The sequence below is a fragment of the Thrips palmi genome, unplaced genomic scaffold (assembly GCF_012932325.1).
Source record: "Thrips palmi isolate BJ-2018 unplaced genomic scaffold, TpBJ-2018v1 HiC_scaffold_7, whole genome shotgun sequence".
Taxonomy (NCBI): domain Eukaryota; kingdom Metazoa; phylum Arthropoda; class Insecta; order Thysanoptera; family Thripidae; genus Thrips; species Thrips palmi.
In genome coordinates, this window is record NW_023144634.1 from 5329675 (window position 1) to 5347438 (window position 17764).

At 57.8% G+C, this 17764-nt stretch overlaps 3 protein-coding genes across 3 annotated transcripts in view; 1 reads left to right on the forward strand and 2 right to left on the reverse strand.

The window, feature by feature from the left end:
• Window positions 1–17764, forward strand: part of LOC117652469 (neurobeachin-like protein 1) — a 203738-nt gene that overhangs the window by 126076 nt on the left and 59898 nt on the right. The gene's annotated exons all lie outside the window — the stretch shown is intronic.
• LOC117652484 (cuticle protein 21-like) lies at window positions 228–1112 on the reverse strand. The gene is made up of 2 exons (XM_034397434.1): window positions 1023–1112; window positions 228–936 (listed from the first exon to the last, which is right to left on the reverse strand). The coding sequence occupies exons 1-2, from the start codon at window positions 1032–1034 to the stop codon at window positions 298–300; spliced, it is 651 nt and encodes a 216-aa protein (XP_034253325.1). The 5' UTR covers window positions 1035–1112; the 3' UTR covers window positions 228–297.
• Window positions 6905–9700, reverse strand: LOC117652472 (cuticle protein-like). The gene is made up of 2 exons (XM_034397420.1): window positions 9592–9700; window positions 6905–8341 (listed from the first exon to the last, which is right to left on the reverse strand). Exons 1-2 carry the CDS (start codon window positions 9601–9603, stop codon window positions 7196–7198), a joined length of 1158 nt encoding a protein of 385 aa, XP_034253311.1. The 5' UTR covers window positions 9604–9700; the 3' UTR covers window positions 6905–7195.

Genomic DNA, 17764 nt, shown 5'->3' on the forward strand with positions numbered 1-17764 from the left:
ATTCTGTCTTACATTTTTCTTAAATATCGTCGTTTCTTTTTTACTAATGTGTGCCTTCTCGTCTTTGTTGTCTGCAGTTACAGAGGAATCTAGCCCATCAAATGTATATCAATCATGCGATAAATCAGAAGTCATTGTTTCCGCTCTTTCTCTTACCGGCTTCTTATGTGTTCATAGGATGCATTTGTTCACTCTAAAAACTCTGAGGGAAAGACAAAAGCTCCAAGTTAGTTGTTTTTTCTTTTTTATTTGTACATTTACAAGCTCAACGGCTCAAGTCAGTCTTTTTCATCCACTCTAGTACGCGTACGCGGCGTAGGGGGTGGAGAAGGTGGTGTGGGCGGCGAAGCCGATGGGGGCGGCGTGGGCGATGGGGGCGGAGTAGGCCAGAGGAGCGGGGGCGTAGGCCTTAGCGATGGGGGCGGCGTAGCTCAGGGGGGCAGAGTAGGCCAGGGGGGCGGGGGCGATGGTCTTGGCGATGGGGGCGGCGTAGCTCAGAGGGGCAGAGTAAGCCAGGGGAGCGGGGGCGATGGTCTTGGCGATGGGGGCGGCGTAGCTCAGGGGGGCAGAGTAGGCCAGGGGAGCGGGGGCGATGGCCTTGGCGACGACGGGGGCGGCGACGGCGAGGGGCTCCTTGCGGACCACGGCGTTGAAGCCGTTGACGGGGTCGGCGGTGTAGTCGACGATGCGGCGGGTGCCGTCAGCATCGTTCAGGGAGTACTGGCCCTGGACGACATCACCCTGGCGGGACTCGTGCTGGTTCTTGGAGTCGCCGGTCAGACCATCCTGGATGTCGTAGGCGTAGCTGTAGCTGGGGTTGGGGTCGAAGTCGGTGTCGACGACGGTCTTGGCCAGGACGGGGGATGAGTAGGCCAGGGGGGCGGCAGGGAGGAGACCGGCCTGGGCCACGGCCACCAGGGCGGCGAGGACGACGAACTAGAATCAAAATCAATTTTATTAGTGATTTTTAATTCATTGTTTCTGTTACTTCATGAAATCTGGCTATGGTGAGCTGGGCGTACCTTGAATGCCATGATGTTGGTGCTGCTGGCTGGTGGACCGTTGAGTGTGCTGATTCCGACTGTCCGTGTGGCTTATATACGCATTTCGGCTCCTGGTGGGCGCGGCTCGGTGGGGTGGCCGTGGTGGGGCAGGTCGGGCACGGACCCATCCTGTAGATCCGCGGGCTTGGCGGGTCCTCGCGGGTCCTCGCGGGGCGTGGCGTCTGAGGGTGGGGCCGCGTGACACGCCGCGTCCACCTTGGTGTCCGAGAAAAAAGGAAGCGCTTCTCAGCACGCAAGCTGCAGCTGATTGTTCAGACCAGTTCTTTTTAACTCCTTTTTATAGATTCCTCTTTTATTTTTGTGCAGCTGGTCCAGAAACCCGGCCGGCTGATGCAACAGAATGCGTTTTTCCGTCCTGAAGGATGTGTCCTACGCTGCAGTTGGCTCCGGTTTTGCTCGGTGGCTTTGTCGCGCAGCCTTGCAGGCCGGACCGGGCTAGGCGTGCTGTCCAAATAGAAAAGGGGGCCTTCCTTGTTGAAATGTTGACGCGGACTCTTAATTTAGCGGCGCGGACAGGCGGGGTCGGGGCCTGGCCTATACGCCAAGAGACACGCGCCGACTGCGTGCCAGCAGGCTGCATCCGGAGTGCTTTCTGTCCCTCTCGCACCGGTGCGGGACGCCCAGCGAGTGCGAGCGAGGCAGGGCGACGGACGCACTGGCGCGCCGTGATGATAATTTATCGCCGGCTGGCGGTGTAAATCCAACGCAAAGTGGGCCTCAATGGCTTTTGTGGCTCGGAAGTTCATTCAGCAGCAGTCGGGTGATCTGGTTGCAGTCGGTGCTCGTTGTGCGCGAGGACGCACGCCTGTCCACTGTTTTCGGCCGCACGAGCTGCTTTGTGTGTTAGTGCGCAGAGGTTAAGCTTGCAAAAAAATTACTACACCTCAAAATTTATTTAGTCTTCCCCCCTGACACGCACAATTCTTTGTTGAATTCGCCGCGTCTGCCCTGAAAACGGGTCGCTTTTCTCTAATCTCTGAAGCAACAACGGCGGTGCGAAATCCAGTTTGAACCTTCTTTTCCTTTTTTTGTTGCCTCCGAGTGCCACTGTTCTCCTCGTAGCGCACGCGGCGGAGGCTCTCTGCGCGGTGCCGCCGCGGCGCCGCATGCACATCAGGACAACACGTCTACCTTGCCTGTCACGGCCGCTGCCCAAACTCAGTCCCTTCTGCTCCACTTCTCGCACGCAGCCGCGACTCATTTATTTGTCACGCGTGTGTCGCGTCGCATTGCGTCGGAATTATCTGAATACCTGGCGGCGCGCGGAGGTGTCCCGCCGGGCGAGATGCCTTGGCGACGAGGCTCGCTCGAGTGGTGCACGATGGGAAATGTTTTTAGAAGAGTTGACTCGTTCGTTGTTTCAGTCAGTTAAAAATACAATGAAAAGTGTGTAAAAATGCGTGTCTTTTTTCTGATTCCAGGTGAGTGCCGAGTGGCTGGCGTGAAACGTCTAGGCGACAGGGAAGGTCAGTTTCCCGTGTTCTACAAGTGGGCTCAAGGAACTTTTTTTTATTCCGTATTTTTAAGCGCTGGTTCATTTCCTGAATGAGCCGGCATCACAATAGACTTGTCTTTATGTATTCTAAGCACAGGAAAAATAGGATATATTGCCTTCCGGGCCCTGACTAATGAATAGTAACGTGTGCAGACTCCTTCTCACTGAGGACGTTTCGCTGTAGCGGTGCGAGGTTCCGTTTTGGTTTCGTTGGCCTTGAGATAAAGGGTCGACGGTCTTGGGTGGCGCTATCGGTGTGAGGGCAGCAGCACTTGCTGGCTGTCGTCAGCCGTGTGCAGCTGCGTCCCCAGGCCCAGGCCGCCGGGTTGCAGCACCACTGGCGGCGTGGCGTAGTGCGTGGGGAAGCTGGAGAAGGAGTACGACGTCGGCAGCACGGACTGCACCTGGCCGATGTGCTGCTTGACCGCTGGCGCCGCGGGTGCGTAAGCCAGAGGTACGGACGAGTACGACCCCAGCGAGGGCGCCACAGGTGGGTAGGATTTGACCGCTGGCGACGCGGGTGCGTAAGCCAGGGGTATGGACGAGTAGGACCCCAGCGAGGGCGCCACAGGTGCATACGACTTGACCGCCGGCGACGCGGGTGCGTAGGCCAGGGGCAGAGCGGAGTGCGATCCGAGTGAGGGTGCCACGTAGCCCACTGGGACGGTGGGCGCGTAGGACTTGACCGCCGGCGCCACGGAGGCATACGCCAGCGGTGGCGGCGCGTACTGCCCGAGCAACGGCGCCACGGGGGCGTACGACTTGAAGGCGGGCGCCGTGTAGTGCGCGGGGACGGCGCTGGAGTAGGGCGCGATGGCCGGCGCCGCGTAGTGCGTCTGGTAGTGCGCGGTGGAGGCGGGCGCCGCGTACACCAGGGCCGGGGCGTGGGCCGCGTAGGACTTGACGGCCACCGGCGTGGACGCGTACGAGGACGCCACGTAGCCCTTGGCGGCTGGGACGGCGCCCGGCGCCGCGTAGGACAGCGGCTGCGCGTAGGGCAGTGCCGGCAGCGCCACGCCCTGGTTGTAGGGCGCCAGCGCGAGGCCGTGCGCCGACTGGCCGGCGTAGTTCACGGTGTTGACGGCCAGCCCGTGGTGCGAGACGACGGGCGCCGCGCCGCCCAGCTGCCCCTGCGGACGAAAGTGGTGTCAATAGCGTGGTGTCTCTAAATGTTCACTGTGAAAGGTCTTACAGTAATGCACGAAGCACTATTCATCCATAGTCCGAGTCCATCTTGTGGTGCATCTGGTGCAGCCCCTTCTCCTCACACACTGGGAAATTTGTCGGCAAGGCGTTGCGAGGCCTGTACTCACGTGCGCCGCGCCGCCGCGCTGCACCACGGCGTTGAAGCCATGCTCGTCGTCCGCCGTGTAGTGCACGGTGCGCGTGGTGCCGTCGGGCTCCAGCAGGGTGTAGGAGCCCTGCACCGCACCGCCCACGCGCGTCTCCGTCTGCGTCTTGACGTCCCCGGTGGACGCGTCCGACACGCCGTAGCTGAACTGGTAGTGCGGGTTGGCGGCCCGGCACGCCGGCGCCAGGCACAGCAGCAACACCAGCACCTGCTGCAGCGGGCAAACTTGAACAGGCGGCACTCGGACTGCTCGTCCGGACTGGCGGCCAGTGGCAGCACTGTTTGCATGTCGGCCGACGACGTCGCCCCCGGGCGTGTCCACTGGCGTGTCGTCCGGGGCGATAGTCCAGCTCACCTGCCGCTCCATGTCTGCGTCGCGATGTCACCGCTGCAACCCCTCTTATAGACTAGGAGGGGCGTGGCATGGCGCGCCGGCAGCCCGCGTCGGCCGGGTCAGGGCGGACGCCTAGTGCGTCTTCTCCCGCCGTCGATCTTCATCTTCTTCGTCTTCTTTGTCTTCTTCGTCCTCTCCCAATCAGCTCGGGCAAATTGGTGAATTTTTCATCCTCGATGCACTTTCCCGTATTCACTTCCCACGCGCCCACAATGTTACAATCCTTGCTCCCGCGTCCGTCATGTCACAGGCCTGAAATGACACTCAAACTGTGACTTACTTTTTAATTGTAAGTGCCATGTATGAATCGCGCACTCAACTACCTATCACTCCGTTTTTTTTTTTTTTTTTTTTTTTTGGGGGGGGCTTTAAAATGTTTGGCGGGGTGGGGGCTTGTTACACGTCCGCCGCGAGGCGCGTCACTGGCTGCATTCCTAGCGCGCCTCCGAAAGGTTGGTTTAGTTGCACGTCTGCGGGATGGGGCCGGGGCCGGGCCATGCCTGGCGCCACGGCTAGCTCTACGAGACGATGAGACCATTTTGGTTCGTTGCTGTTCAAGTGAAGTCGGCCTGTTCAATGCGTCCCTCCGGCTAGCGCAGCGCAAGGGGCTGAAATCGCCTTGGCACGCGCTCGCACGCGCCGCAGGCCGTGCTTCGAATGCGCGAAAATCGGGTCTGCGGCCTTGGGAGGAAGCCGGCACTGCGCTCAATAGAGGACGTGCTTGTCATGACCGTTTGTTTCTTTCCTTTCAATTCACCATTTTTCTGCGCTAACCTCCGTTTTGTATCAAACCCTCGCCGATTTTGGCCGCCGTATTTCCCTCCTCTGCGCGCAGACACCAGTGCCGCCCTCTGTGGCGGGTCGCCTGAACCAGTTTGGAAGGGGCGGCAAGGTCGTTGGCGGGTCCCGCAGGACGCCGCTAGATGGCGCTGCAGCGCTGCGGCGCTGCGGCGCGCGCCAAAAGAAAACGAACGCGCGGCCAAACTGGTCCACAGTGTCCCACACACGCACCGTCGCACAAAAAGTGTTGCCCGTTGAATTTTGGTCGTTTTGTCTCGAAGGGTAGCGAGGAATGGCAAGCGCTTTTATTTTTACCCTTTGCGCCGCGCTGCCCCAGTAACGCGGCGGGACCGCGCTTGCTGCCGGTCGGTCGGCGCGCATCCGAGACGGTGACGCTAATGGCGCTTTTAACCGACATGCGAGGGAAGAGCTTGGTTTCGAGCTGAAATCGCAAGTCTGCGATTGCTGTTTTCTTCAAGGTCACGGCCGTGTGTGTGTACGCGCGTGTGTGTGTGACACGGCAGGCCGGTTAAACGCGTGTCTTTAGCGCGACGGAAGTCGGCCTGGCTTTGCAGTGCTTTGCAGTGTGGGGGCGTGTCCGGGGTCGCGTCCCGGATGCACTGGATAGAGCTCAACCTCTGCAAGCTGTTTTGTCGCTCTGTCTCTCTCGCACCTCGCACCCCAACACGGCACGACCCGTGAGTGCGAGCGAGAAGGTGTGTCCGCTTGCCCCGCGGCCCGTTTTGATTGCTTCCCTTCATTGAAATCGCTTCCCTCGGACCGGCAGACGATGATGGACGCGCGCATTGAGTCAGAGGCCTTCGGCGAGCCGCGCCGTGCCGCGCCGTGCCGCGTGGTGGGCAGCATTGTTTTGTTTCCACGTGTCGAACGTCCCGAACGGCATAGCTGTGCCTTGTTGGATTCGTTCGACAAGAAGACAGCTCCTGACTGAACACTTAACATCTCTCCAACGGACCGTTTCATTCGTTTGTTCCAAATATCGTCCATTTTGGCGCACGCGTAGATGGAAACTTGTTTCTGCTGCCCTGGTTACAGTGTCCGCGCCATGTACGGCAAAAACAATTTGGACATAAATCGAGCGCCGCTGCGGCCGACCGGCGAATCCCAAAGCAGGGGCCGTTTCGGTGATGCACTCGCCTGGCCCCGCCCCGCCCCGCCCCTCACTGGCGGCCAGACGAATCCCTTTCCGAATCAGATTAGAGCCGCACACAAAACGAGAAGATTCATTTGAGAATTGCGTCACGAGCATTTCGACCCAGTTTGCGGCTGGAATGTGTATCGGTGAGAACCGGCTCCTCCCTCGCCGCGCTGCCGCGCTGCCGCACTGCTGCGCTCTACGCGGTCAATGCCGCGCGCGGCTACTCGAGCTGTGTATGGCCCGAGCGAGCACTTAGTCACAATGGACCTTAATTTGATTCTCGTGCTCCCGGGGTGGTAGAGACGCGCGGAGGGTAAGTATTTTTGTTTTTGCCGGCCAAGGTCGCGGTGTAGTGGCTCTTCATTTTTATTTCATTCTTTTGTGAAGGTTTGTGTACGGAATGTCAGGCATGTAACGAAGAGTGTCTTAACCTGTAGATAGTAGTGGCCGGTGACGCGCTAGCGCGTAACTTGATTTTGATGCCCTGACCGTGCCCTGCTGACTTGGAAACTGGTCCACTGGCAACACCTGCAGGCCGACCGGCCCACCAACTTTACATACATCACGGACGGGGCGGAGCGAGGCGAAAGGAAAACACTCACAGCGCCGGTGCCCCTGGTGCTACATGGACACACAGTGGGAACAATGAGACTCAACTCTGTATCTTTTGTATTTTCTTTTATTTTGCCCTGATGGACACATTATGGCAGAATAAATAAATAAATACAGTATTCTGACAATGGTGGGCGAGGTGATGGCGTTAGCAATATGTTAACGCGTGAGGTGGTGAATGGATGGCGAGTGAAGCGATGACGAGACTTCGCAGGAATATCCCCCGGCCCGACGCGCGGGGTCGGAGCCAACTATGTACATCGGGGTCGCGGGCCGGGGGTCGGTCGAAGGGGCGCTTAGTAGAGAGGAGCGCCGTGGCCGTAGCGGCAGTTGGGGTCGGCTAACGCAGCGCCGTAGACACTGCGGGGGCGGCGGCGTAGGACAGAGCGGGGGCGGCGTACGACTTGACGATGGCGGGGGCGGCGGCAGCGTAGGACACCGCGGGGGCAGCAGCGTAGGACACAGCGGGGGCGGCGGCGTAGGACACAGCGGGGGCGGCGTAGGACTTGACGATGGCAGGGGCGGCAGCGGCGTAGGACACTGCGGGGGCGGCGTAGGACTTGACGATAGCGGGAGCAGCAGCGGCGTAGGACACAGCGGGGGCAGCGGCATAGGACACGGCGGGGGCAGCAGCGGCGTAGCCGTAGGAGCTAGACTGGCTGATGTACGATGAGGACACGGCGGGGGCAGCGGCGTACGACTTGACGACGGCGGGGGCGGCCGCGTAGGACACAGCGGGGGCGGCGTAGGACACAGCGGGGGCAGCGTAGGACACAGCGGGAGCGGCGTAGGACTTCACGATGGCAGGGGCAGCAGCAGCGTAGGAGACCGCGGGGGCAGCAGCAGCGTAGGAGACCGCGGGGGCAGCAGCGGCGTAGGACACAGCGGGGGCGGCGTAGGACTTAACAATCGCGGGGGCAGCCGCGGCGTAGGACACTGCGGGGGCGGCGTAGGACTTAACGATGGCGGGCGCAGCAGCGGCGTAGGACACGGCGGGGGCAGCCGCGTAGGACACAGCAGGGGCAGCAGCGTAGGACACAGCCGGGGCAGCGGCGTAGGACTTAACGATAGCGGGGGCGGGAGCCGCGTAGGACACTGCGGGGGCAGCGGCGTAGGACACGGCGGGGGCGGCGGCGTAAGACACGGCGGGGGCGACGGCCTTGACGACGGGGGCGGCGTGGACCGCAACTCCCTCCTTGCGGACGACGGCGTTGAAACCGTTGACGTCATCGGCGGTGTAGTCGACGATGCGCTTGGTGCCGTCGGGCTCGACCAGGGAGTACTGGCCGACGACGTGGTCGCCGGATCGGCTCTCCTGGGCGTCCTTGATGTCCCCGGTGTGGCTGTCGTGCACGCCGTAGTTGTACGAGTACTCGGGGTTGGCGTAGGGCTCGGGGGCGATGGTCTTGACGACGGCGGGGGCCGCGTCGTAGCCGATGACGCCGGCGTTGACAGCCGCCACGGCGAAGAGAAGGACGACAAGGTTCTGTGGGCAGACAAGAGAACGATCATCGTCATGGGGTGCAAGAGTGACAAAAAAGTGCCTAACCGGTCAAATATTTCGGCCTTTGCACGTTTTTCAAGTTTATTGGTACCAAGTAGAACAAATATCGACCCCTAAAAGACATGTCTATCTTTGGAGCCACCAGGTCGGGGCCAAGGGCCAGGCCGATAGAAACCCGATTCGGCAGGGCGGCAGGCGCGGCGGCCTTGGCGGTGTGACCTTGGCCGCGTGGCCTTGGCGTCGGCGGCCTTGCCGGCGCTGGCCTTGGCGCTGCACTGCCCTGCTTCGCTGTGCTTCGCTGCCTCGGCGGCCGGTCTGCCGCCGCCATTTAAGGATCGCCCGTCTGGTCAAAGAGTTATTAATAGAGCGTGGGCCGCTCCAGCCTGCAGCCCGGCCGGCCATGTTTGCAGGCAAGTGACTCGAATTAAAATGCCCCGCGACCCGACCCGGCCGGCCCGACGGGCCCGACGGCACCGATCACGATAATCGGCCCCTGGATGACAACTAACTGGCTGCATATTTCAAACAGTCACGCACTAGCCGATCGCCCCGATACCGGTGATTACACGTCGCGTCGTCACGGCCGTGTGTCACACGCCGCATGACCGTCGCAGTGTCACAGCTGTCCCGTCACACGGTGCGCTCTGGCTACCGGCTGGCAGTGCAACGCGTCGGCGTGAAATCATTTTAGAGTTATTTTACAGGGAAATAGAAAAAGCAAACAGTTTTTATCAAAAGGTATCGCGAACTTAGTGCACAGTTAATTTAAAAAAAAACATAATTCAATATAACAAAAGTGAAAAACATTGTTACATGATACTGTCACTTAAAACAACATTTTTAAATGCACTAAATTTTGGTCTCATTTATCCACATGTTATTATGTTGTTTAGTCTTTCGAGATTCACTTGCACTTCAGGCCACATCGCTCAGTTTGCCTATTTTGAAACGTTCAGTAATTCCAGCTTGAGTCTTGCTGTGTCTGGCGGCACCTTTTTCAATCAGGCTCAGCCGCGCCGGCAGGACCAAAATTCACTTTCTACACGGCTTCACTGCAAATCCGGTTGGAGAGGGTCACTTTCGGCCGGCCACATCGTATCTGATATGACGGCACGGTTACGCTGGTAACTGGTTCACCACTTGTTTAACTGAATCCAGGTGTCTTGGGGCCCGAAAGTATATCCACTGGGCGGCGTCCACTACGGCTAGGGTGCGGGCGTTGGGCGCCTTACCTTGAAAGCCATCTTGAGGACTGAGGGAGAACTTGCACACAACACACTCACACACACACTACTGGACACAGGAGGTGAGCTGGCTGCGGCTTATATACAAGGCAGCCACCGCCGGACACTGTCACCGCCGCTTGCCCGCGCTTGCCCCGGCTTGCCCCCACCCCCGGGGAGGACCCCCTGGTCTGGCCTGGCCGGGGCGGCGCCTGTCAGGGCCCCCTCCAGACGCCCCCACCCGACGGCCCAGGAACCCTGGCTGGAGCCCTGGCTGGACATGCAGACCTTCTGCTGGCCAGAACCCGGTCAAAAAGCGGGAGAAGCCTTCGGTTTTGTGCTGCCTGATGCAAAATCCAGGGAACTACAATGAGTGTGCTGCACAGAGACTGAGGAGACATGAAACTTTTTCAAAGGCTACCACTCACGTCAGTCGACTTGACTCGCTGTCTTGATGTTAGCTTCTCCCTTCGTACCGCTTTTTCAATTCCTTAGATTTGTGTGCCCCTGCTCCGCGGACTCTGCGCCTAAAAAACGAGTGCTGAGTGCGTTTCCATCAACACGATATGGTAGCGGGGCCGTGCATCGTGCATCGCTAATGTCCTGCAAGGGCCTTTGATCGATGTCGCTTCTCGGGTAATAGCCGGAGCTATAACTCAGCGTCTGTGTTTAGTTGGCTTCCACAAATAACTAGATCGCCTTGTCGCGCGGGAAGCGCCATTCATATGCAGATCAATCACACTAACTTCGTACAGCTGCGTCGTCGTAACTTACTCCCTACGTTTGAGGAGGGCGCAGCGTTTCGTTTTGCTAAGAATGTGCAGGGAAGTCCAGGATGAGGTTAATTAGCAGGGACATGTTCTGGGTCGGCCTTGCAGTTGATGCAGTGGGTGCAGGCTGCAGTGCTGTGTTAACCCCGCAATTAACGGCAATCTATAGGCTGGCCAAAGGCGGTCACAGCATGCTGGTTCCGCGACTCCTTTTCGTCGCTCCGTCTCTCTCGCACTGACGAGGTATCCCGCATGGGTGCGAGAGGGACAGAGTAAACAACTTTCGGAATGCCACGGGCCTGGCCCAATGGCCTGGCCCACCGGGCGGCAACGACGGCTCGACGCACTGCCCCGCAGCCCCAGGGCGGCCGCGGCCAGCACAGCGCCGTTTTTACGATATGGATGGGCATTTTTCAAATCAACGATTAGAAGCCGTCCACGAGATCGTTACTTTGGGATAGGTTTTAAGCGGCCCGTCGCTGCTCCGGACGAAGTGTTTGTTTTTGTACTAACGCAGTGTTGCACTTGCTAACGTGTTGGGATATCCCCTCCATTTTTCTGTGGCTAATTAGCTAAAAACGCCGTGTTAGTGGGCCAGATGTGCTTCCGGGTCGAGCTTCAATAAATATTTTTCAAAATGATTCCAGAGGAAAGAAACGGAAGAAAAACGGCGACAGTGTGTTTGTTGTTGCATTCGCAAAGGAACGTATCGGCCCCTGAAGGCTTGATGGGAAGTTTACTGTGACGTCAGTCAATATGCCATTAACCTGATCGAGGTGGCCCGTTGTCCTCAGATGGGACACGCCTCTCCTAACAACAACAACAAACTGCCCTTCCCTGCAAGCCTCCTCAAGCCCTGCTGTCCGTACGCACACGAAGCCATTTTTTTTTAGAATCGTAAGGACGCTGGAAAAGGAACGTGTCCACAACTGCGGCTGCGGTTTCCGGTTTTCGGAACGCGCGGTCAGAAATGCGCGGGAGGTTGTGAGTGTATGCGTGTGCCTGTGTGTGTGCGTGTCTCCCCCAGGGACACGCCAGCGCGTCAGGGCGGGGCGGTCCTAGGCTGTGTAGCACTGCTTGCTCTGATCGAGAGAGCCAGATTGGTGGCCGCGTCCGTGGAGCCCGTCCTCGAGGCCCAGCCTGGCCCAGCCAGCCTGCCTCAATGCCAGGGACGTTATTGTTTTGGGCTCGGAATGCAGATGGCCGCAGGCGAGCCGCAAGCTGCCAGGCATTCCAGTTTACAGACTGCTCGCCTTGCACGTGGAAAACTCCAGTCACCGGCTTCCCTTTTTGTCCGCCGTGTTCTTCGACACTGTAATGAGTCACAGCGTCGAAAGCCGTGTGCGTCCGAGTGCACTTGTATGAAAAAGCCTTGTTTGGGACGTCGACACTGTCATGTCCGCAGGCCGCAGGCACGACCAGAACGCGTTTATTTGGTTTCCGTGTCACGAAGCCGTGTATATTGTCCTGCTGGCCGCGCCACGCCACGCCGCGCCACGCCGCGGGCTGCAGCAGGGTGCTGGTCAGGACGCTCAGATTGGACATCACCTGATGCGGGATGCATTTTGGCCCGTCTCAAGGGCAGCGGGGCGCAGTGTGGCCGGCACACCCCAAGGGCAGCGTCGCGACGCAGCGTCGGCGTGTTCGACAAGGCGCGCGCCAAACAAAGGGGTGCTTTGTCCGGGTCCAAAAACAACTTCAAATCGTCGCTATTTTATTGTTTTGAAACCGTGGACAGCAACACGCCTTTCCGTCGGCTGATACATTTGTATGCCTACATTTTTGAAAAGGTTTTTTTTTTTCATTCAAATTGGCTTTGTATTTTTTCTTGCGATTCTTAAGGCTCTTAGTGCTGCTGACAATCGGCGACCCATTCCGCGCCGCGCGGCCTCTGGCATGGCTCTGGCATGGCTCTGGTCCGCCTTTTGCAACGGAAGGAATCAAGGCAAGGACGGCGGCCCAAATCTGCTGAATGTGTGATTGATGCCCGATAGGCCTCGCCCCGCCGACGCGCTCGCTGGACCGTTTCGCCCGGCACCGATTTCCAGTGATACTGTGCAGGAGGCCTACGGCAGGCGTACGGGCCCGGGGGCCTTCCTTCACGCCGCCCTGCTGCACAGCCGCATGGCATGGCCGCATGGCCGCCGACGCGAAAAGAAGTACGAAGATACCGCGATAGCGTGATGCAACGTACACGGTTCATAAAGCATGAGTGCTGCGTTCCGCGTTGTTTCGCGCTTTTATTTTGCTGGAATTCAAGACATGGGTCTAAGTCCTTAAGTTTTTCATAGATGACCACAGTGACCGTTTTGATTTCACTAAGACCTCGCGCAGGCTCTGGTGTACCGGATCGTCACTTCGTTCGTTTACATGTGTCCCGCCTAGTGTAAGCGTGGTCCGCGTCGCCACCTGACCGCCCTCCCCGCGCGACGCCGCGGCTCGCCCGACAACTCGACCTTCCATAAACTGTCCGTCGTCGACAATTTGTCTGCATGGTGGGTCCGACCGCCTCGTGCTCTGACAAAACATCTCGGCAATTCGTCCGCGGACGTTTTTTCCTCTTGTTGTGCAGAGGGCCTTGCCAAGGGCGTTGCATGTTGCTGATAAGGACGAGTGCGACATTCGGGGTGTGGTCGGGCGGGGCCGAAGCGTCGAGTTGCTTGCATGCTGGACTTCTCGCCCGGCTCCGATTGTAAGTTTCCAACTCCCGCTGCCCCTTTTCTCTAATCAAGACCAAAGCAGCTGAACTATGTCTCATTTCGCGGCGGCCAGACGTGTTGTTTTTACCGCCACTTTAACGGCCTCTTATGATGTCGTGCGTGGCTCGCGGCTGACGCGAGCTGACGCACTGTGCCACGTCAGAATCTCGCAGCGGTCACTGCAACGCTGACCCTTACAAACCTTATCCTTCGAAATAAAACTCTCGCGAAATCTTTGCAATTTTTCCGTGTGAATTGTTCCCATGTTGGTGTCGGTGCCCTTGCCCTTGTGCATGACGCGGCTGTGGCCGTAACAAGACCCCATTTACGGACCGAACGCGGCCGGACGCGGGCCAAACGCGGGCCAAACACAACGGGCCCATTGCTAATTACACCATGGCCGAAGTCGGGGATATTCCTGGAGGTGGCCGATTGGCTGACCTGCACACCAGTAGGCGCACACAATGAAGGGGGGAGTCGCGAAATGTTGATTCTCTCCCTGCGAAGATTATCTGAAACATTGGAGATTTGGTTTGGACCCTTAACATAATCCTTTTATAAAATCGCCCAGAATCAACAGGTGTTTTGAATTGGATCGAGTCCCTACAGCAAGTCCAAGACTTACTGGGTGTCGATGTAGTGGTGGCCTGCAGTGTTGGCCATTAATTATATTTTTTCAATACTAGAGCGCCGGGCTTCCCACAAGGCTGCCTGTCAGCGGTACGACGAAGCGCGGCCACACGATTCCTGTCTTTGCCGACTTCCCTGAGCTTCCGACACCACCAAAAACCGTTTTCGCGTCCACCGTTTTTTGACAGGCCATCCTTCCCGAGCCGTGTAATCAAACCATCGTGCCTGATGTCTAAATTGAGGTCCGAGTGAGGACAGGGTGCATGTAAATGCTGGCTTATTGCTCCTAATTGAGTGGCACGCGTCGGTTTATGGAGGTTAGGTTGCCGGCCTGGGCCAGCCGCCTGATTCTGTAGTATTGCCTTGTCTCCGTCGCGCTCGTGTGGCGTTCCGCAGGGAAACGAGAGAGATATAAAGCGTCGGAACAGTATTTTCGGAGCCAGAGTGCTGGTGGCCGCGGGTTCGTGCCCGACCCGACCCTGGGGCGCGAAGCCGCTCCTCCATCACTTCAGCGCCGCGGACCGCTCCTGTTTCTGTCTAAAAGCGCCACGTTTTGCCGCTAGATAGCTTTGCCGCTTCCGGTTCGACCCTGCGCAGTGGACCCACTTCCCGGGCAAGGCTGCACGTGACTTTACCGCGCAAACGGTCAAAGAAATGGGCTACTCTGTGAAAGTGTGAACATGGTGTCTATAATCACCGGCCAGCAAACATCTCAATCAGCGGGTCCTGCGAATAACGATTATGCTCCCCGGGGAGTTATTTTGTTTGCTAATGATCCCCAAAACGAGAAAATGATAGTCAAACCAATTAATCTGGTTCACGGGTGCCGCGTTTCGGTTGTCGAAAGAATTTATGGCAGACCTGGGGTTCAATGGCACAGTCTTTGCGAAGCCTACAACAATTCAAGCCTTTCCGTCTCTCTCTTCCTGGCGTGACCCTCAAGTCTCCAGCTCCGGTTCTGGCCTAATGAATTGCGGTCCGGCCGCCGCCACCCACCAAATGCCATGCTTTACCGCCTCGGCGCGCTCGGCGCCAACACCCCGTTTATGCCACTAATGATGCAGATGGATTTGGGTTTCCTTCCGGCGTGTGAGGGATGGCGCGGCCCGCGTCGACACCAAAGCCGGTTTTATTTATTTATTCATTGCAGGAATGACCCTTTTTTGTAGCTGGAATTGAAATATTTACGCCGGAAACCTTCCAGGCTCGCTCTAATGATGCATTAAAAAACTAAACAGGCCCCCGTCGGAAAACTGCGACCAGTTCACGGAAAGTTTGATGGAAACCGCTAACTGTGTGAGGTGCGCTGCCGCTGGTACTGCTAATACTACGGACACTGCAGCTGCTCTGACAGTTTTGCTGCGTGCGAACGGACTGCGTGCCAGTGCTTCACCTCGCAGTGCGGGTCGCAGCGAGTCGCAGCGTGTGGCACTTACACTGTGCCTGCCTTTTATGAATGGACCGGTCTTACTGGCGACTAACTTCGCTTTTCGACGCCAAAGATACCATTTTGTAGGATCAGAGATATTAGCCTTTTCTGGTGACGCACACAGTGCGATGAAATGAAAGCAATTATTATCAAAGGACAAGACCCTCTCTCCTTCTTGTGTAAATTAAATGGAATGAATGGCCCTGTCGTTCACAATTTTCCTTGCTGGTTTAAGGAACAACTGTATACAAGGTCCATTTTTATTATTTAAACGCTGCGTGTCTATAATCACTTAAGCGGAACAAATTTTAAAAAGCGTATTATTTTCTCTAGTTTTTTTTTATGGGCACCAGTAGAACCGTAATTGATTGGTAACGCACCCCCGGTGCTGACCACGCGCCTGCCCGCGGGCAGAGTTGGCCGCGAGGAAATCAATATACTGTACTATCGTCAACCAGGCAATCGTGTGGACTTAATCTGTTGTGCGAAAGGTTCGTGATCTACTGGGCACTGGGCATGCAAGTCGCTGTCGCTTGAAGTGCTCTGATTGGGTACGCCTGCATGGAGGATATGACACCGGACATAACACTGAGTACAACACCGGATATAACACAGAGTATAACACTGGATGTGGAATTTGTGAGGATTTGCTTCCAAATTTGAAAGCAATGAGAGACGCTCCTCCTGAGTAAAACCAAGCAAAACACTCCTCGTGTACCCCGAAGAAAACTGCTGTTTATGCCTGAATAAGTCTTCGCTTGTTATGGCAAACGAAGAGTAAGTGGTCACGCCGCTGGAAGTTCCGCTATTTATTACAATTACCAAGGTAGGCAACACCTGCCGCCAGCTTGCCGCCAGCCGGGGCAATGTCGAGCAGGCCGGCAGGCCGGGGCGCCTTGACCAGGTCGAGAACGCCGGGCACGCCCCGCTAGAGCCCCGCAGGCCGCAGGGCACCGCGAGCCCCATAAATTATAGTCTTCAATTTGGGTGCTGACGCGTTTCGCCAGTGTAGTGTTTTCCTAGTAGTTCTGCAAATGGCTCAAAAGCGCAGCGGTCACGCCCCCCGCCGGTATTCGAACCCAGGACCTTGGCATTGCCCGGCCGCATGGCATGCGTCTGCGCCGACGGGTTTGTCTGTCGCCTGACACCATCTGGCTCTGGCTGGACCCGACGAGAGAGATGGGGCTAGTTTAATTACCTGGCCAGACACCGGGGCAGTGCGACGCACGACAACTTTATCAGTGTGGCGAGGCAGGGAGCTAGTTTGTAGCTGGCAGTCGGACTACCAGTGGCTTTTGGAGGCAGCGAGCTAGTTTGTAGCTAACAGCCGGACTAAACGTGTCTCCCTGGCACGCCGCCCGCTGGGTGAGCTCGGTGCACCCCCGCGCCGTCCTTGGCTCCCAGGACGTGCAACTGCAGCAGTCTTTGTGGCTCACGCAGCGCCACGCACGCAGCATTTGCATATCGTATCCGCATCAAACGTGACAGCAGCGACAGCAGCAGCGTCTGTCTGGCCCGGCCGGCCCGGCGGACTGCGCCCGTTCTTTATAGATCCACTTTCCGCGGCTCCCGGCCGATAGACGTGTATCCAAACTGATGCTCTGATGGGCCTTACGCAAAAGTTGCGCCGCGAACGGGTGTTTTAGCCTCCGCTGTAATAACGGTGTTTGTTTTGGGACTGGCAGTGCCGAGCACTGATCCGATGAAGCGATAGCAGTGCAGCGAGACAAAGCTCCTGTCTGGGTCGGCGTCGCGGTGTGCACTGTACCAATTCTTTAGCGCTGTGTCGCGGATGTCATTCTCATCACTTGGCAATTTCATAAAATTGGCAAAACTTGCTTTCAAGCTCTCATTCTTATCACAATAGTGTGACAATGACGTCGTCAACAAGTTTGATTCCAGATTTGGTCGGAAACTGAGCCTTGAAATCTTCAAGTAGCAGCCGAACTCTTGGCAGTGTGGGCCCAGGTGTGCGGTGCGGGCGGCGGCGGGCGGCGCCAACGGGCTGCCAAGGCAGCGCCACCAATTTGTATCAGTCAGCGGATTAATGGCTAACCACTCATTAGAAGCGCGACCATTAGGTGCTAATGCACTGATACCGAGGCATCACGACGCACTCCGGCGTGACGCGAAAAGGGACGGGCTGTCGCGCTGCCTCGCTCGCACTGGACGGCGTTGCCAGGGGTGCGAGAGAGACAGAGCAGCGCTGTGCAGGGCGTGCCTGCCTGCGGTGTCCAATGTCAATGTCCGGCGTGTTCTTCCTGGCGGGCCCTGACCTCCACGAACCTCCAGATGCCGTCGCCCGATACAGGCGCGGTGGCCCATGCCTGGCCCAGGCCTGGCCCACTTGTGGGTGGGGCCTGGCGCTCGCTGCGTCTGGCTGGCTGCGCCGCTCAAATCGATTTGTCAGAAAGCTTCCGACGGCCGTTGCCTGCGTTTGGCTGTCGCACTCTGACGCGCGGTGTCCATGACACGAGTGCCGTTAGGTTTTGGTTTTCGTACCACCCGGCCGTGTCGCGGGTTCAACTACGGCCGAAACATTTTTTTTTTTGAACAATGTTGTTTGTTTTTGCTGGTGTAGTCCCTCACGACGCCCCCGCGCGGCCAGCCGGCCCCGGCCGGGCTGGTACAGTCTGTCTCTGTCCCTCTGGCCG